At 37.8% G+C, this 20189-nt stretch overlaps 1 protein-coding gene across 1 annotated transcript; it reads right to left on the bottom strand.

Moving 5' to 3' along the window:
- Positions 1-868: 868 nt before the first annotated feature.
- ttpa (tocopherol (alpha) transfer protein) lies at positions 869-15829 on the bottom strand. Its single transcript, XM_088642364.1, has 5 exons — positions 15386-15829; positions 12668-12821; positions 6644-6837; positions 6103-6213; positions 869-3970 (listed from the first exon to the last, which is right to left on the bottom strand). The coding sequence occupies exons 1-5, from the start codon at positions 15587-15589 to the stop codon at positions 3755-3757; spliced, it is 879 nt and encodes a 292-aa protein (XP_088498490.1). The 5' UTR covers positions 15590-15829; the 3' UTR covers positions 869-3754.
- Positions 15830-20189: the final 4360 nt, after the last annotated feature.

Raw genomic sequence — 20189 nt, 5'->3', positions numbered from 1 at the left:
TCTTCAAGTCCCTATTTCCTGCTGCTGCCTCAGTCATTCAAAAGAGGTTTTGCTGTTTTTCTGCAGGATTTATTTATCTAGTTTGTATAATTGTTGAAAGCAGGGCTACTCTTTTCCCTGTTCTTCAGACAGTCATGATTTTCTTCCTGAATGAACTTGTCCCCCAGTGTTTCCTCACAACACTGTTTCTAACGTCTTAAACACTTCAACTTCAACGTCAGAAGCATAAGGAGTAAAGTAGCCAGGAACTTGAGGCTACTGCAGTAACAGGTAACTACAGTACAACATTATAGGAATAACTAAAGCATGGGAAGGGAAGGATTATATGGATGTACAGTATATAGAATTTGTGGATAAAGATTTTGTGGAAAAACAACCAAGACAAAAGAAGTGAGAGTGGTACTGTACATCAAAAATAACCCGCAACTGAAGCACGAAAGTTTAGGATTTATGTGGGGTAAACTATAAAATAGAATATAGAATAGGACCCAAGAATAGGTATATGCTATAGACTATCTAATGCTGACATGGGCATAACTACTGTATGGTAACATTTGAAAGGTAAGTAGTAAAGATGACATAGTTGGATTTCAATTTTCCACTTAAATTAGGATAGAGGGGATAAGCATGGGATACCTTTCAGTAAATTTCTACTTAAAAAAACAAACAAATTTCCTTAGTAAGAAAGCGGGCATCTGAGAGATCCCATTCGATTTACCACTTTTCCACAGGAACGCAGGAGTTCCCGACGTGGCTGATAAGAAGAAGGCAGGAATTTATTCCCTGGCTGCTGCTTGAAGATTCAATTAAGGAATGCCAGTCCACAGAAAAAAAAAACAACTTTTGAAACACAGAAGTCTCAAACTGCTTAACATTAAATAGACAATTTATTTCTTCAAACATACGAAAGGTTACAAACAAGGGGAGGCCATTCGACCTGTCTTGTCCATTGCAGTAATTAGTAAAGGGGCTCATCTGGCTGTTTCTTGAAAAAAGCCCGGGTATCAGCTTCAACAACATGGCTGGGTCTCTTGTTCCAAACCCCCACCACTCTTTGGGTAAAGAAGTGCTGCCTGTTCTAGATTTTAAATGCACTTCCGCTTGTGCCCTTTGATTTGTGTGTATTGCCGTTCATTTGGAAGAAAAGAGTCGATGCCTTTGAGAACGTCTTGGTGGGGATTGCGCACTCCAGTGTTCTCAGGTGTAGACTTGCGGTTCAAGTTAAAATTCAGTTCTGTTCTCAACTACAGTTAAAACAGATGGCGATTGAGCAGATGATTTTCACAGGAGTTGCAGATGAATATTTTTGTATAATTTGTATTACCAGTCACGTCCCAGTTCCAAACCTTGCTGAATGTTCTGTCAGTTGCTTTGCAGTGAACATACTTCATTGGCAAAGTCCACTGGATTTCTAAGACAGTTTCGCACTGTGGTGCCTAACATTCTAAATACATATGGTTTAAGAAGGACTCTTAATTATTAATAAATCCAACCTTGTTTCTAACAATAAACTATACAACCTACGTTTGTCTTTACATTCATATGATTCACATTTGAACACAACATTTCACAGTTCACACAGAGGTACACTCCATACACGATCCATACAATGCTGAAATCATAGGCTGTTGAAGGATGACTTATTTGGATCAGATTTTTCTATACTGCACATCTCTCTTGTTCCTCATATTATGATGTTCTTAATTTTCTATGAGACATAATTCCCAATTAAATCCAGGGAGATATGGTCATTAGGAAAATGATGTACCCTTTTGGAACAAAGCTCGAAAGGATTGAGATGAAAACTGTGATACAGAAGTAAATACAATCAATAGCATTTATATAACACTTTTCACCCAAAGAAGTGAGAGATTGTTACACCCATTGCATAAAAGGTGAGGTTTAGGTAGGCTACACTGTGCAATCCCAGAGTGTAACTTGGTCAGCACATCATCGGTAACAGTTACCTGCTGTATGTTATGAACAGTGACATGAGACCATTAATGACTAAGTAGTCAATTTCAGAAATTCTGGTATAGAGGGAAGAGTGCAGTGGTCCACCAACACCACTTACAGTATCAGATCTCCCATTCTAGAACTACCCAGGGCAAATCTGTGTTTACCTTCTGAGATCTGACAAGATGAGGCTACAAGATGGTAACAATTACATTTGACCTGCAAGTATTTATCAGAAAGAAAATACAATTTGCAAAGACCGTAACGATTTCATTTTCTCCTGTGGGTTTTGGTGGTGTTGAAGGCATCTTGGGCATCCTGGACTGAACGTACTCACATATTAAGATGAATAACCATACTTCACAGGAGCTCACTAAAAAGTCTAAGGGACTTACTTAAAGGCAATAGGAAATTCCAGTTATCAGCGTTGTGATTCACTTGCCTAAAATAAATCCAATCAAGTACTACCATTGATAAAACTCCTGTAAATAAAACATTAATTAGGGGAATATATTTTAACAGTACAAGTGATTTAAGATTACAGGAAAACATGAATTGTAACCGATTCATGCTTATGTTAAATATTTAGCTTTTGTCTTAGTGAATGATCTCCATATCACTAGTGTGTGCTGCAAATGAGAAAGCAAGTCTAAGGTCAAAACTATGTTCTAATTATTTGTAGTTGTATAGAAAAAACATTTAAACTATGTAAGTATTTAGCAACCTAACTCTCCTAGGGATACTTTTTGGCATGTAAAATATTTTTTTCAGCTTCCTTTTTTGAGTTCTTCAACAAAGGCAGCTCTGAGTGCATTTAAATGGCCTGGTTACCTAGGCAGCTACATTTTCTCTCAGATCTGCCCACAACACATTTCAATAGGATTGAGATCAGGTGATTACTATGGAAAATTCAGCATTTGGATTAGCTTTAGCTTTTAAAATTCAATTTGTTGTGGTGGTAATAATTGAAGCTATTTTAAGTGTGTTCTAATCTCTGACAGGTATTTAATATGTTAGTCAGGGTTATGTCTTAGTACTGTATATTGCTGTGTTGTGCTGTGAAATATTTGCAGTGCATGAAGAAACAAAGGCTACACTATTCTGGAATTGATAGTATGTCCATAACTTTTGTTTCTGTATTATAAGTATTAGCTTATGCATTGGCTCATAAGACCATAAAGTTACACCATACGAGAATGTTTTTAGAACTGTTTTTTCAGCTTTTTGAATGTACTTTTTCACATTGGCTTTTTTTATAAAACTATCTTTCCTGGAAAATGTAGACTATGATAGACTCTAACTATACAAAAGTTAATATGATGATTTATAGTTTGTCAGTTTTCCCTAAACATTACATAACTAATTTCCAATGTCAGATTTTACATTTTTTTACAAATCATTCACTTCTTTTATTCTTAATTAAATGTAATTTTGATTTTTATTACATTGAATATTCCTGATGTAGTGAACTGCAAATTATGCAGCAGACGGAATACTTTTGCCTTTGACTATAAGGGCAATAGTGATTGCCACTCTGAAAACAACCTGCAGTATATCCTACATTTCAAACTGTAAACAAGAGTCTTTAGCTAATTGTAAACATACTGTATTTGCTGCTCTCTTCCAACGAAGACCTTGTGGAAAGTTTGGCGACAGAATGGTATTTCCATCAATTGTTTGAATCATTAAATCTCAATTAATGGGAACTTGGCTCCTTCAGGTGCAAAAATGGCTTCTTGGTGACCAAAGAAAAGAAAACAAATTAGCAAAAACAAACTAGATGTTGATGGGGTCTAATTTATTGACTGTAGGAACACGAAAGGCTTTGTTCTCTGCTGCCCGTGGTGTCGATAGAGAGCTTATGAAGCCAGTCCTCTGACTGCAGAATAAAATCAGTCCATTCCTGGCAGAGTTCCTCCATGGCAGGTCCTGTACCTCCGTATTCTGGTGGTAGAATGCTCACCGGAAAGTGCTCACAGAGGCTTTGAACATATGCACTTCCATGCATGTGGATCTGCATTGCAAAGACACAGGCGGGTGATCCTTATTATCCTTTATGTTTATGATTAATTTCAGACACACAATGTGTGGAGCACCTGCACCATTTTGAGGCGCTGTGATCAGATCTTCACTCCATTACTGGCACTCACAACAAAACTGGGAGACAATTATGCTCGAATCCTTCATATTGTCCTAAAACTTCACCAACACAGAATTCCATCGTAAAAAAGGTTCTAACATTTGAGTATACCACAGTGTTTCACAGTTACATCTATTTTATTATATGCTCAAAAAAGTTAGAACTGCCAATTGCGTGAAGCTAATAGTTTCAGCTCCTGTGCCACAAATGAAGAATAACACATTGTTCTTTTTTCATTTTACCTCTTTGTTTTTTGTCCTAGTGGAAAGGTAACACAGATTAGAGAAGTGGAGCATGTCTCACTGACATCACTGTAAGCTTGAGTTGAAGTCACTGTTTCAACGAGAGTTAAGTGGACCCTGACTGGCCAGTTCCTACCCTGCAGTGCTGAGTCAACTGAATGCTGCTATTTTGGGAATCCCAGTGTCTGTCAGCAAGTGGTATGACTGAGTGGCTTGAACTGTCATGGAACTGAAACAGTCAATATGTTCTTACAATAATTCCTTGAGTAATGTTAGTTAAATCCATGAAAACTTCACAATAAGTGATGTGTTACGCGGGGACAATTTTCCCTTTAAAAATCATGGAAACGGGGGGCACTTATTCAGCTGTCATTTCATAACTTTATTTTATTTTGTCATTTTTATTGTCGTGTACTGTACAGTATGTGCACAAGTATGAGATTGCATGTTTGCAGGTATCAGTAAATCAGAAAGAATGTACAGTACTGTTTTTTTTGTATGTTCGTGTTAACGTGTCTTTCAGTGTCTATGCATGGGCAGCTATCTTTAATAATTTGTGTTAGAAAAAAGATGGCCTAACTTAAATAATGTTCATGTTATTATAATAAGGGAGGCACAGTGGTGCACACACAGCGCTAGAGCCCTGGGTTCAGTTTTTGGGGTGCTATCTGTGCGAAGTGTGTCTGTTTCCTCCAGGTGGTCCAGTTTCATCCTACAGCCCAAAGACTTGCTAGTAGGTTAATTGGTTTCTGTAAAAAACAAAACTTGACCTGGTGTGAGTCTGTGGTTTTTGCATCTGTGTGTGCCCTGTGATGGACAGGCATCCAGGGAGCATATCTCCTTGCACCCAATGCTTCTCGAGATAGGCTTCGGGCTACTGTGATCCAGAACTGGATAAGGAATTATCGAAAGTATTGTGATACTATTATTATATGAAAATAAAGAATGGAAAAAAAAATAAAATGGCATTTTTTTTCCAAGATCACTGATATCATGTTGCATCATAAAAAGGCATAATAAAGTTTAGAAAAATTGTAACCGCATAAAACGGCTATGGTCAGACACACTGGTAAAACAAGGACAGGGACAGATAACGGCACTATGTGTTCATCCACTCATGCATAATCCCACTACTTACACCAACTCGCACAGCTCTGTGAAGTACAAAGACGGGGATTAAAACTTTATATGAAAAATGTTCCCTTAAAAATGAATAACATTTTTATTGTGAAAATGCGTTAAGTGGGTACATATTATTCTAGGAATTAGGATATCCTCAAACCACTTTAAAAATATATACTGTGGGTTTTGCTTTTCAATGGCATAAATGCCTTGTGCAGAGCAGATTACTGGGTATATAACTTTAGTTTTGTTCAGTGTTTTTTTTAATGGGACACATCTTCCAATCATTTAGCTGGATGATGGACGGGACATTAATGATTAATTAATACATAACAGTCTTTTTCTGCTCTGTTTGGATACTAATTTCTATCTGTAATTTTTACTGTTTCACTAATGTAAGTAACACATTACCTTTCTTCTAAAAGAAAGTATCAAGTAAAGGTTCCTATTCCAAATAAATCAATGAATACAGCTTGCATGGGAGTATTAATTCATTACACTAAGGCCTTAATTTCAAAACATACAGTAGAGGAAGGCAGTATAGTTCAGGGCTTATTCAATCTAAAAAATATCCAAATAAATAAAACTGCAGGCAATCATTTCCACTTGTTGCTGTACCTAATTTCATTAAAGACCACTTACCCGGGCTTTAATTTTGTCAGACAGGAACGGTCTGATCATGGCAAAAACTGGACGGAAGAATATTGGTTCATTTATCAGATGGATGCCACGCACCTTCAGTGGGAAGGAGTCCTGAAGATAACATAATAAATAACAATAAGTAAAATAACAGTACAAAAATCTTTGCAGTTTAGTTGTTATCAGTATGAAGCTCTTGGGATTCTAGTCCAAATAGTAACCAATATGTCTCAGTACTTTGAAATGGAGTAATAATACAAAATTAGCTCTTAGAAAAGAAGTATATCCAAAAAGTGAAAGAACAGGCTGAATTAGCCGTGGTGGAGGAATTTTGCGAATGGGGGCTGAGGTCAAGATATCATAAAACTAAAGCCGTTGAGAAGAATGAAGAGGAAAAAGAGATGTTTAGGAAAGAAAGGTTTCATTTGAATATCTTTCAATTTTGTTTCACCATACGTGGGCCTACGTCCTAAAACCATTTGCGTGTGGTGCCTCTAATTCTAGCACGGTTTAAATACAATGATTATAAACATACTGTACGTACTGTGAGCACTGCAGAAATCCTTTTAGCCAGTGATGGGTTAATCTGCAGAGCGTGAGCAAAGCGCCAGCCTTGGAGGTCAAAGATGGCCTTCAGCCCATTTCTCTGGGTCTCAATTTCTTGTACTATCAGTTCAGAAGTGATTAGGCTGATACGAAAGACCTCATAGGCGGTGTAGTTCTTTGGGTTCCAATGACCTACAGAACAGAACACCAACATCTTTTTGCACTACTCACAATATAAAAACGTTTCCTAACCAAAAAACTCCAGAATATCTCCAACAGATGATATTTAAGCACATCTTATTTTCTTTTAATACATTAAAGTTCTGTGTTGATTTCTATAATCTTCTGAAAAGTCTATATTCTTCTGTGATTATCCAAGGAAACACTGGATTCCAAGCTGTGGCCATAAGGAAGGTGCAGGTTTCTGTGCTATCCTCCTGAGGAATACAAGTATCAAATTTTAATATGGCTTGTCAGTACAATGTTGAGAAGCCCTTCAACAAAGACCAAATCCTTCTACCACACAAAACTGCATTTATCCCCTCCAATATTCCTTATTTTATCTGTGTCTTTTCTAGAATAGATGTTGTGCACAGAGGTCATTGCTAACACTACTTAATACGCACGTGAGGACTTTTGATGCGAGTTACTGAAACCTGAACTTCCATGACAAATGTAAATGCATACAAAACACAGAGCTATTACCACTCATGATTCTCAAAGCCATTTCAAGGACTTTCATTGCCTATGAGGAGAAAAACTACTTAATCTCTGTGGTCAACTCGTTGGTCATAATGTTCGAAACCAGCTAGATGATTATGAGTAAAACTGTGGTAAGAACCACATGTAAAACAATATTGTGATTGTGTTACTACTGAAAGCACTGCAGCTCACTTACTGCAGCAGAAGAGACAAACTGTCATTGATGCACTTTACTACTACGAAAGCCACATATGCAAGAAAACATAAGAACATACTGTAAATCAGATAAAGTGTGAAGACCATTTGGCACATCAAGCTCATTTAATTGATTCTGATTTCCCAAAGGCAGTTAGGGTATCTGTTCCAACAACATGTCGGGGTATAGGTTATTCCAGACATCTACAACCCTTTATGTAAATGTCAGGCTGAAAAAAAATGTCAGGTTCTTGATCCTAGTCTAGACACTCTTAACTAAAGTATCACACTTTTACCTCCCGACTGATTTGTCTGTTGTACACAACAAATAACAGTGTTCTGCACATCTGTGTGACATTTTCTATTGTCCATCGGAGTATTATACAGTTTATTTTTTCTTCTCTGAAAAGGACCTGGTTCCACTGATGGTAAGTCCATATGAGTTGTTGCTTCAACATATCAATGGCACCAAGGTGTTTCTTGGTAAGCAGGGCATATTGGTCCTTCTTTGTGTTTTTCTTTCTTGATTTTCACCAAGCTTTACATTCAATGGGTTTAATAACCTCATCACTACATTAGTGCCCAATCATCTCTGTCCCTAATGTGATAAGCGCTCATATATGCCAGCAGCCATATCACCCTGCAACTCACAGCTGGCAGCCCACTGAAGCTCAGCAGGTGTGAGCCTGATCTGTATCTGGATGGGAGACCTCCTGGGAAAAACTAAGGTTTGCTGCTGGAAGAGGTGTTAGTGGGGCCAGCAGGGGGCGCTCACCCTGTGGTCCATGTGGGTCCTAATGCCCCAGTATAGTGATGGGGACACTATACTGTAAACAGGCGCCGTCCTTCGGATGAGACGTAAAACCGAGGTCCAAATTTCCCATTGGCCTTTACCAAGCATGGCCTCCTAATAATCCCCATCTATGAACTGGCTTCTTAACTCTGTTCTCCTCCCCACCGATAGCTGATGTGTGGTGAGTGTTCTGGTGCACTATGGTTGCCATCGCATCATCCAGGTGGGGCTACACATTGGTGGTGGTGAAGGGGAGTCCCCATTACCTGTAAAGCGCTTTGAGTAGAGTGTCCAGAAAAGTGCTATATAATAATATAATAAATAATAATAATTATTATTATTATACTGTAGAACAGCCAAGGTCACTCAGGTTTATCACAGTCAGTCATGGACAACTTATGATCACAATTAAGCCAAAACATTTAATTTATACAATCCACATACTTGATGTTTTAAAAACCATATCTATATAGATATAGTGATAGGTTTTTCATTTAATGTAATGTATGGTTCATTGTACATAATTCTGGCAGCAGAAATGCACATCATTGTCTGCATCTTGCATGACTACAATTTATGATGGTTGCAAACATCATGGTGTGTTTTAATAAACCTACCAGTACCTTACATACAGGAATTAAACTAATAGTAAAGTTCTTATATATAGATAAATAAATATTTATAAATAGAAATCCACCTGAAAGAGTATAAAAATGCCAGTAATATTATGCTTTAGAAGATAAGTCTCTTGGAAGTTGTTAGTCTCACAGGAACACTGAAAAAACGTGGGAGTTTAGAAATAGCCTTAGGTGCCAGATTCACACAAATGCTCTAGATATGTCAATGGCTAATCTCCTATTTTTCAATACAAAAAGAGAGGCAACATGTTTACTCACCTCTCACACACACCAACAAACTGAAGGGAAGACATTTACCAGGATAGTAACATTATGTAATCTGTATTTTTTTTAACCGTTATCTTCTGCATTCACCTGAAATGTTGGGCGAGTTCTCACAGTTCTGAATCTCACACTCCTTGGTAAACATGAACTTTACTCTAAAAGATCTTCCGCCAAGGATTTTTTGTTCTAAATAAATTATTCTTGGCTTTTACTTTCATAGTCTGCAGCTAAAGTCAGCCAAGGGCTACCTAGGTTGGGTACAAAGTGGTGAACGAGGGTTGTTTTTTGTTTAACCCAAGACTCATGGATATACTGTAAGATTGGAACCACATTTTGCTTGACACGTACATTTTAATATCCCATCTACAGCTAAAACCTGTGAATACTGTGCAATATAAATGTCAAAATATTTCATATATTTTACATTGTAGAGAAGTGATACTGTATATATAACAGCTGTTTGTTATACAGACATGGTTGTCTCATTAATAGTTGCAGAGGGAAATACAAACTTCCCAGTATCTACCCAACATCAACACAAAAATGTGTTCTTTAACAGTTGGAAGAGAAGTAGACTAGGACAGGATAAATATGGTTTGAACATATTCTGCCTGAAGCACTTAATGGATTCAACAAATGAGTAAGTAAATCAAAGCAGGAAAGCAGTGGCCCTAATAATCAAATAAATGGATTAAGAACAATATAAGGAGAAATAAAACACCTTATAGAGTTTGCAAACAGAGCAGGATCAAATTAAAGAAATTCTGTACAATGCACTGTACTGAATAAAAAAGGATAAAAAGCTAAGAATGACAAAGAAAGAAATTAAGCAATTGAAATAAATTATAATTTTTTTCAGTATTACAACAGTAACAGATGAAACAAAGTGTCTAAAGAGATAAAAAGGGAACTGTTTAAATTATAGAAGGAAAATGACTGATGTTTTACATGAATAAAGCTGAGCAAACATAAATTCGATATTGAAGTATTTTAGCACAGAAAAGGCAGTGTTTATTAGATGCTCTTAATAAAAGCAAATCTCCAGGGTCTACTAGTGTTACATCCCAGTGTGTGTTCTGTGTGTTTTTTCTGTTATGTCCACACTGCTGACCCTTGATTGTTTTCCCTTCCCCATTGGCCCACCATTACACCACACTTTCAGTATGACATCATCATCAATTAGCTCTCAGCCAATCAGAACACATCTTATTCAGCATATAACATGGAGGTTTTCAGCAAGGAGAGGCCTTTCGTTTGACTTCGGTCCCATTTGGTTTTGATTATCGCTTCGCTTCGGGTTATTGCTTCGGCTTTGCTTTATGTGTGTGTATTTTTGTATAGCTTCGGCTTTGTTGTTTTGTTGGTTTTACGTTAGTTTCTTTGTACTTTCATTTGTTTGTGTGTTCATCCTTGTTTTGCCATTACCTTGCCCCAGTGTTACATGTTCAACTTTTGTGTTCTTTTGTACCCTGCTCCTGTTGATTACTCTTGTTTTCCCTTATTTGTATTCCTGGTTCACTTGTTTTTGTGTGAACTTTTGTATATAAGGTTAGTTTAGTTTGTTGGGTACACTTTACAGACTTAGTTGACTTTGTATTGGTACACTAGTTTAGTACGGGTGAGTGCTGTTTGTCTTGTATGGTTTTGGGTAGTCAGTGCAGGTTAGCTAGGGTGTTGAAGATGCCGAAGAGCGTGTGTTTCGGGTTTTCTTTTGTAGTCAGATTAGCTTTCCCTCACTGTCCTAGCCAGCTCCATTTTGTTTATTTTCTTTTCTTTGGCACCACTCTAGTTCCTTACCCTTATCATGCTTCCTAGTCCCTCACCAAAACCCACCTGCTTCCAAAATAATTATCCTAAATGTTACACCCCTTTACCCTAGACACTAGGGGTCGTAACAACTAGTATTCTAACAATTGTACTTAAGGACACAATCTCTATTATTACTAGGAAATGAACGATCAGTAGAACAAAACTAGAATAGAATCTCTATGGAAATATGATCCTTAAAGATACTAAGCATGGATTCAGAAATGGTAGATAGTGTTCGAAAATGTTAAAGAAAATTTAAAGTTTTGTTTAACAAGTCAACAATAGTAATGGATAAAAATAGACTGTAATACTGTATAATTTATATAGAGATTTTTTTCTAAAGAATTTTTAAATTTTAGGCAGCATGACATCGCTCTAGTACCCTTTCCTGTGTGTTATTGTGTCCTGATACATACCAGTCACTTATTCACTTTCAAATCACTTTTGCACCAAAACTTGTCACGCTTCCCAAGTCTCTCACCAGAAACCCACCTGCATCCAAAACCATCCTAAATGTTACACCCCTTTACCCCTAGACACCTGGGGTCGTAACAAACAATGTGCATGAAAATGAAAAAAACAGATGGACATTTAGGATAAAAACAGGAAATATGCATTTTATTTTAAACGCAAATGTGGATAAACCGAAGCTTGTTTACCCATCCACTCTCCACTGATACTTCTATAGCAAGAAAGTCTTTATTTGGAAAAAATGCTGCAAAAATGAAAAACTAACCTACGGGATTTACACTGAAACAATTTATTAACTATTTTTTAATTTGCTTCTGCTTTGTGTCATGCCTGTCTGTTTTATTGTTTTGCCAGTGTATAATCCTAAATTCCACCTGTTTTCTCATTAAACATCATGTCAGTTTTGGACTCTGTAATTTTACTCAGTTTTAGTAACAGAGCTGAATGTAAGTAGCCTTTTACAGATATTACATACAAATATACAATAAAACCCACTAATGATGTACTAATTGCAATAACTAGAGTCAAACCCTTTCAGCATTTAAAATAAATTATTGTGATCAAGATCACAGAGGTTAACTAATACTGTTACCATGACACGGAACACTGACTGAGACTTTCTCCCTCTCTGAATTCATCATCTTCACTGCGACACCTCCTAGGTTTTGTTCATAAAGTGGCCGATCTTTCTTTCTTCATATGATGAAAGAATATGGACTACAGAAGGGTACAGTAGCTGAGCTCAGTTCAGATAACATAAACTTAATTTTCCAGTTGAGTCTCCTTTTACTTGTGATAACTTAATTTCTGCAGAACATCCTAGATGCAGACGGTTCAGGCATCATATTTAGGGAATACAAATGACAGAACTAGGGAATGAGATTGATCTGAGGACCAGACCAGCGGTCTGCAATCTTTTTTCCTGCACTCACAAAGTAAGCGAAAGAGTGACGTCGCACAGAGTGCAAAGCCAACCCAAGGCTCACTGCCTTCACTGACTCTACAACAGGTAACTGTGAATAAAAGCACAATGTCACTTTTTGATTCATTTATTTTTTTATTGCGCTTAAATCTTCAGCGATGAGTGTAAATCCTGCACGAGAACATGATCTTAAATTAATTTTAATTTATTGAAAACGAGAATACGAACCAATCCTATAGATCAGAACCCTGCTGCCGCTTGCGTCTCTTGACCTCAGAACTCCATGGTAATTATTTCGGAGGAGACCCAGGACTGACGATGGATGCAAATTGGCACTTATTTCAGGACACTCATTCCTCCACTTGTGGTAGTTGATCAGTAACTGTGGAGAGAGTGCACAAGGACACACTACTGAATCATTGACCACAAAGCAACTAAAACATTCCAAAAAATGTTGTCCTACTTATGTCCCCATTATGGGATTATGTAATGAGCAAGCAAAGGTCAAAACATGTCTGCATCGCATCACTGCCAGTTTAATGTTTTGAAACAAGTGGAAAGCAACATTTTAGAGCGATCAACATGTTGATAAACACAACTAGCATATCAATTCATCACAGATGGATTAATACCCACCACCAATTCATAAATTAGTTATTCACTAATCAATTAAGCGTAACTGTTTTTTTATATTTAAATCTCTTCACAATTATCCCCGCAATTAGTCGTATTTCTAGTGAATTACCTAATTTATACAATATGTGGAAACTTACTGTACTTTGACAACTTGTCAAAATAGTTTTGAAGTTGTCAAAATAGAAGAAAGAGATAGGTTACAGCAAATATTAGATTATGTATCATTTTATCAAGTGTATAAACCTTTAGCAATTGCACATTACCTTGTTGTGGATTTCTGTGTAAAACTTTTTTTTTATTTTTTCTTTCCTATCACTTTGCATCTACGGCACACTGTAATTCTGATCATTTTCTCTCACTGAGTAGGAAAAAAGATTTATCACCCAGTGAACATTCAGGAGCCATGATAATGACAACAAATACAGCCTGCTTAGAGGCAACTGCAATTTTCGAAAGACACAAAGTCACAGATAAATAGACTGGATTTTCCATTTGAGACAAAGGCTCTTCAGGCCAGAGCTTATCCTGGTTTTATAGATTTGAAACACTCAGAGAATTGTCAACAGCAATACTGGTCCCCATTCTTGAAGCTAGAAGAACTGGAGCAACTGAGGTACAGTCCCTCTCTCAAGGTAGAATAGTGGGGTCTGCATCAGGGCTTGAACCCACAACTCCAACGCTTAAAATTAAAAATAAACAGAGTTTAACTACAGGAAATTGATTCCAGTTGTCAGATCACGTATACGCATACCTTAGCTTTGTGCAACAACCTGAAACTTTCAGGTACCATAAATAATATTATTGCTAAACATATGCCATTCTAATCTGCAAGCGACCAGAATATAGAATACGAATTATTGTATAAAAATGCATTAAGTCCTGTTCTACACCTGCATGCTTTGGAAGCACTGGCCTACCTGTACCTTCTGAACCCACGTAATTAGAGCCAGTAAAACATTACGGTAGCTAATGAGTGCTGACGTAAACACCTGAATTAACCTGTCTTGTATGAGAAAAACACATTTTACAAGACATATGAACTGCCAGGATGTATTCTCATTCAACGCTGTAGTAAATCCTTTGTCGTGAACGGATTAATCGTGTTACAGTACTTCTCCATTCCAATGCAGCATTACATAGGCTCTGCACTTCGATTATTTTATTTCAATAACTTCTGGTTGCAGAAACGATCTTCACGTTCGGGTCCTGCATCCTACCTGTAGCTTAACAATCTGGAGCTGATACACAATATGTTTACACAAAGCAACATTATGAACAGGCGAAACAATAACTAATGAACAGTACACTGAAATTATTTAGTTTCGTGAGCTCCAGTACTATTCAACTTAGGTGGTTTACTTAATATGCAGTTTTCATTTTCGTAAAGTAGTTCATAAGCAGTTCAAAAAAGAACAGAAAGTATTTGAAAACGCTAGTCATCTTATATTTTTGAAGACGCACCTCTGTCAGCAGACAGTCTACGGCAGCCTGCTTACCAGAGAGGCGGGGGACGTTTATATAATAATTAAAAAAAGTTTTCACTGGAGCAGACTCTAAAACCAGTTCTATTCGCGATTGTGACAAGAGTTAGGAGTCGGAGCTAGGAGCTGATTGACGGCTATTCCGTCTCTTGAGATAATTACAAAAACATTTACAGCAGCGAATATTGCGTTGTCTTATAGTAATAAAATAATAAAACGGAAGACAAATATTGGAAATAAAATACAACCTGCAAACCTCAATACTTTGTGAATTACAAATATCCTAAATATCAGAATAATAATTTACACTGTAATAATTCAGTTTTCTGTGCAAGACTGTGGCGCTATAACAGGGTGAACTGAACTTGGTACAGTACGTACTGAAGTCGTCCACTGCCACGCCGAAGATTTTACTGCTTAATTGAAATAAAAAAAGCCTTTGTTTAAAACAACTTAACCAAAATTCACATTTTTACCGTTCTTAATTTAATAAAATACCTGCACGTGTACAATTATCTATTTTATAACCCCACAATGCTTCTTTTTTGTAACTCTAAACGCATATTTTAACACATTTTTTCCAATGAAATCGGTTTTACATTCATTTAAGAATCAACTCACGCGCGTGTCTTCTGCAGCAACAAATATGCGGCAATAATTTGGATCCTGGCTGAAAACTAAGTTTTACTTTGCGTCTTCCACAGGAGTAGGCAGACGTCTACTCGTACCATAATAACATATAGGTACACAAGATACGAACGTAAAAAAAATCATATATAACATACTGTAAACAACTTTTAAACTTGTAAACAACTCCAGAACTCCATACCTTCAGCGACTGGTCAATATCAAAATCTCTGGCTCGTAGAAACTTCATTAAGAAGGTGTCCGATAAGTCCATCTGATAGCGCTTGTCGCCTTCTTCTCGCTTTGCTTTTTGTCTAAGTCTGGACAAGTAAGGCTTGAGCAAACTGGAGTCGTCAGGCAAATCGTTCAGATTCCCGTTAAAATCGGTCTCCTCTCCGGACTTCATGTTGGGACCGGATGAAGTTTCAACTTCCAGCCTAGTGCAGGACGCAGAGCTACTTGCTGAGAAAGTTAAACCTCACCAACTGTGCCAGCGCAAGGGTACTCAATTGGATATCAGCAATGCACACAAACCACCCCTACACCACCTTATCTCCTAAATGTGGATTACAAGTCACAGAGCTTTTGTCAACATGGCAAATTTTCAATGTTTGTTTCTCCCCTTTACCGGACCAAAAATGGCGATTTCTGCGCACAGTTTGGTGAAATAGTAATTCGGGACATGAATTATAATAATTTAAATTCTGTTTGAATTCAGAATACATCTGACGTTTTACACATTTCATATATCTAAAGATGATAAACCATACCTTCCTTTCCAAGCAAAAAAACCATGACAGCATGACTCCATGAACAATTTCTGTGTTGAACGTTAAGACACATGCTCTGTGTAACGCAGGTGTTTGTCTGTTGCGGCATGAATGGCTTATAAAGGTACTTTAGGCTAAATCACACAAATCATTTGGAATTAATCATTCCAAATTGACTCATTTAGGCACTTTGTTGTTTGGGTGAAAAATGTTGACAGCTTATTTTGTACATATTTGCCATGAAATTTGTATTTAGTGTAAGTTTTCAAAAGCAACTTTTGTACAAGCACGCTTAGGTAGGAAGTGCTTACTGCATGGCAACTGGCAACCACAGCAAAGTAAGAGGAAGTCATCTATTTTACAAGTACTAAAAGTTTATTCAGCTCAGTTCAGTTTGTCATATGCATACAGTGCCTTGCGAAAGTATTCGGCCCCCTTGAACTCTTCAACCTTTTGCCACATTTCAGGCTTCAAACATAAAGATATAAATTTTTTATTTTATGTGAAGAATCACCAACAAGTGGGACACAATTGTGAAGTGGAACGAAATCTATTGGATTTTTGAAACTTTTTTAACTAATAAAAAAATGAAAAGTGGGGCGTGCAAAATTATTCGGCCCCCTTGCGTTAATACTTTGTAGAGCCACCTTTTGCTGCGATTACAGCTGCAAGTCGCTTGGGGTATGTCTCTATCAGTTTTGCACATCGAGAGACTGAAATTCTTGCCCATTCTTCCTTGCAAAACAGCTCGAGCTCAGTGAGGTTGGATGGAGAGCGTTTGTGAACAGCAGTTTTCAGCTCTTTCCACAGATTCTCGATTGGATTCAGGTCTGGACTTTGACTTGGCCATTCAAACACCTGGATACGTTTATTTGTGAACCATTCCTTTGTAGATTTTGCTGTATGTTTGGGATCATTGTCTTGTTGGAAGATAAATCTCCGTCCCAGTTTCAGGTCTTTTGCAGACTCCAACAGGTTTTCATCCAGAATGGTCCTGTATTTGGCTGCATCCATCTTCCCCTCAATTTTAACCATCTTCCCTGTCCCTGCTGAAGAAAAGCAGGCCCAAACCATGATGCTGCCACCACCATGTTTGACAGTGGGGATGGTGTGTTGAGGGTGATGAGCTGTGTTGCTTTTACGCCAAACATATCGTTTTGCATTGTGGCCAAAAAGTTCGATTTTGGTTTCATCTGACCAGAGCACCTTCTTCCACATGTTTGGGGTGTCTCCCAGGTGGCTTGTGGCAAACTTTAGACGAGACTTTTTATGGATATCTTTGAGAAATGGCTTTCTTCTTGCCACTCTTCCATAAAGGCCAGATTTGTGCAGTGTAAGACTGATTGTTGTCCTATGGACAGACTCTCCCACCTCAGCTGTAGTTCTCTGCAGTTCATCCAGAGTGATCATGGGCCTCTTGGCTGCATCTCTGATCAGTCTTCTCCTTGTCTGAGCTGAAAGTTTAGAGGGACGGCCAGGTCTTGGTAGATTTGCAGTGGTCTGATACTCCTTCCATTTCAAGATGATCGCTTGCACAGTGCTCCTTGGGATGTTTGAAGCTTGGGAAATCTTTTTGTATCCAAATCCGGCTTTAAACTTCTCCACAACAGTATTACGGACCTGCCTGGTGTGTTCCTTGGTCTTCATGATGCTCTCTGCGCTTTCAACAGAACCTTGAGACTATCACAGAGCAGGTGCATTTATACAGAGACTTGATTACACACAGGTGGATTCTATTTATCACCATCAGTCATTTAGGACAACATTGGATCATTCAGAGATCCTCGCTGAACTTCTGGAGTGACTTTGCTGCACTGAAAGTAAAGGGGCCGAATAATTTTGCACGCCCCACTTTTCATTTTTTTATTAGTTAAAAAAGTTTCAAAAATCCAATAGATTTCGTTGCACTTCACAATTGTGTCCCACTTGTTGGTGATTCTTCACATAAAATAAAAAATTTATATCTTTATGTTTGAAGCCTGAAATGTGGCAAAAGGTTGAAAAGTTCAAGGGGGCCGAATACTTTCGCAAGGCACTGTAGGTGCAATGAAATGCATATTTGCATGTATTCCCCTAATACAAAGAAAAAAGCCATTATGTAAACACCGAAAACATAAACACAGAACAACAGCAGCAGCAGCAGCAGCAACAACAACATTAAATAACATACATCTTAGAAAAAGCACCCCTTCCGTGTGAGCCAGTGGCAGGGGTAGAGTTCAGTAATCTGACAGCTTGAGGGAAGAAACCATCTCTGAACTTGGACATACGTGCCTTTATGCTTCTATAACGCTCACCAGAGGGAAGGGGGGAGAAAAATGAGAAACCGGGATGACTGGTGTCCTTAGCCATACTTCCAGCCTTCCTGAGGCAGCAAGTAGTAAAAATGTCTGAAATAGAGGGGAGCCGTACTCCAGTGATGGATGGGGCTGACCTGACCAGCCCCTGTAATGCCTTCCAGTCAGACAATGAGCTACTGCCAAACCACACTGTAATACCCACATGTGAGCACACTCTGCATACATACTGTACATGTATGTGCATACAGTACATGGAGAATTTAATTACAGTTATGATCTTTTTGACTGTTTGATGAATGAACCAAGCCATGCAAAAGAAATTAGAACGAAACTAAGGGTATCAGAAGGAGAGAAGGTCAGGGAGAGTTTTAAGATAGCAGTTCTGAGGAGCTGAATGGAACTCTTTATTTGGAACCCACTTACCACTGCAAAACTGACCTAAACTGGTGTTGAAGTGGTAAAACGGATGAACCGAAGACAAAGTAAGACTCTAGCCCCCTCCTCCATCTAGCGACTTAAGAGAATAAAAGCAGGCCAGGTGGAGAAAAACGTTGAGTTGCAGGGTGTACTCTTGGGACAAACTGTAACGCCCGTGCACATGAAATAAGTCGACTCCTGAGTGATTGTTTATGGCTCACAGAGGAAAGACAGAAAATGTTATCAACGATGTGATGCTTGCTTCTATTACAGTGATATTAGAGTAATAGCAATTTTCAATTATGCAAATGATTTTTTTAACATTACTTAAAATCTTGCAGTGCATGACTATAGGAATAATGACATTCCAGCACAAACCCAATCAAAGCCAGTTATACTGTATATAACATGGTCCCCATAATATATTTACGAATTGTTTTAAAACACTAGTCTTTAGAACATTTTAAATGCATTAATATAAGTTTCCTTATGTGTCAGCTATTCAAAGTAAAATCTTGCCTCCTTGGTGCTGCTTTTCATAACCTGTTTGCAGTGAAGTACTGTAAAGCACTGAGAGAATCAGATTATCATGCTTCTTCCAGTACAAAGCCTTGTGATCCCCTTTATCAAATCAAGATCACACTGGTGTCTAAAAGTTTCTACTATTTTCCTACTGTGTTCTGAACATTAATGTAAAAAATACCAGTGCAGCTCCTAAATTGGAATGTGATTTTTCATTTTTGTCTAGGCATCTCTTCGTCATGGTGGAATAGTGAGATTTTCACACCTGAATTCCTGATCGTTGTGTCTCTGTAATTCGGTTTGCCCCTAACAGAATCAATACCTAGAGGAACCGGACTGTGCTTAGAATATCTTTGACTATTAAAGTGTTCTCGTCATGGAAAATGTTTAAGAGTTTGAATGTGTCTCTAGTTACAATATGTTTTGCGTTAGTCAGGCGTGATGTCCGTTCAGTACTAGAAAGCTTTCAAGTGATCTAACATTGTATACAAATACCCATTAAATATGATACCTGTATAAACTGTTTAACGTTTATTCCATGCATGCCGCAATAAAATACTGTATCAAACACAAGAAAAAAACTGCATCACAATTGTTTTATTGTAAACTTATCAGCTCCGCCTTTCAGAAGATAGGGATTGGCAATGCAGCTGTAGCTGAACGAGTTGTCTCTTGAAAAAACAATAATTTCTTTGAGTGGTCCACTACATTATAAAATGATGATGAAGGTGTTAATTCTCACCTGTTCATTTCAAAACTGACACGGAAGCAGTAGCTGTGTTCACGTTGCTATTCCAGCGGTTTCCTAATATTTCGTGAGTCAAAGCCATTTCTGCCTCGTAAAAGAAGAGTAAATTGTCCTTTTCTATGTCTTTGTGATTGGAACACAGTCCCACATGAACACTTTCATATCGCACTTACTACAACCTCTAATGCTACTGCAGAGCTTCTTCTACTCCTAAGTCTCAGCACTGTCGACGTCACAGGCGGAAGGTCA

Source organism: Lepisosteus platostomus, chromosome 8 (assembly GCF_059453375.1).
Source record: "Lepisosteus platostomus isolate fLepPlt1 chromosome 8, fLepPlt1.hap1, whole genome shotgun sequence".
Lineage (NCBI taxonomy): Eukaryota > Metazoa > Chordata > Actinopteri > Semionotiformes > Lepisosteidae > Lepisosteus > Lepisosteus platostomus.
The sequence above is the reverse complement of the archived record's forward strand: the minus strand, read 5'-3'. Positions and strand labels throughout refer to the sequence as shown.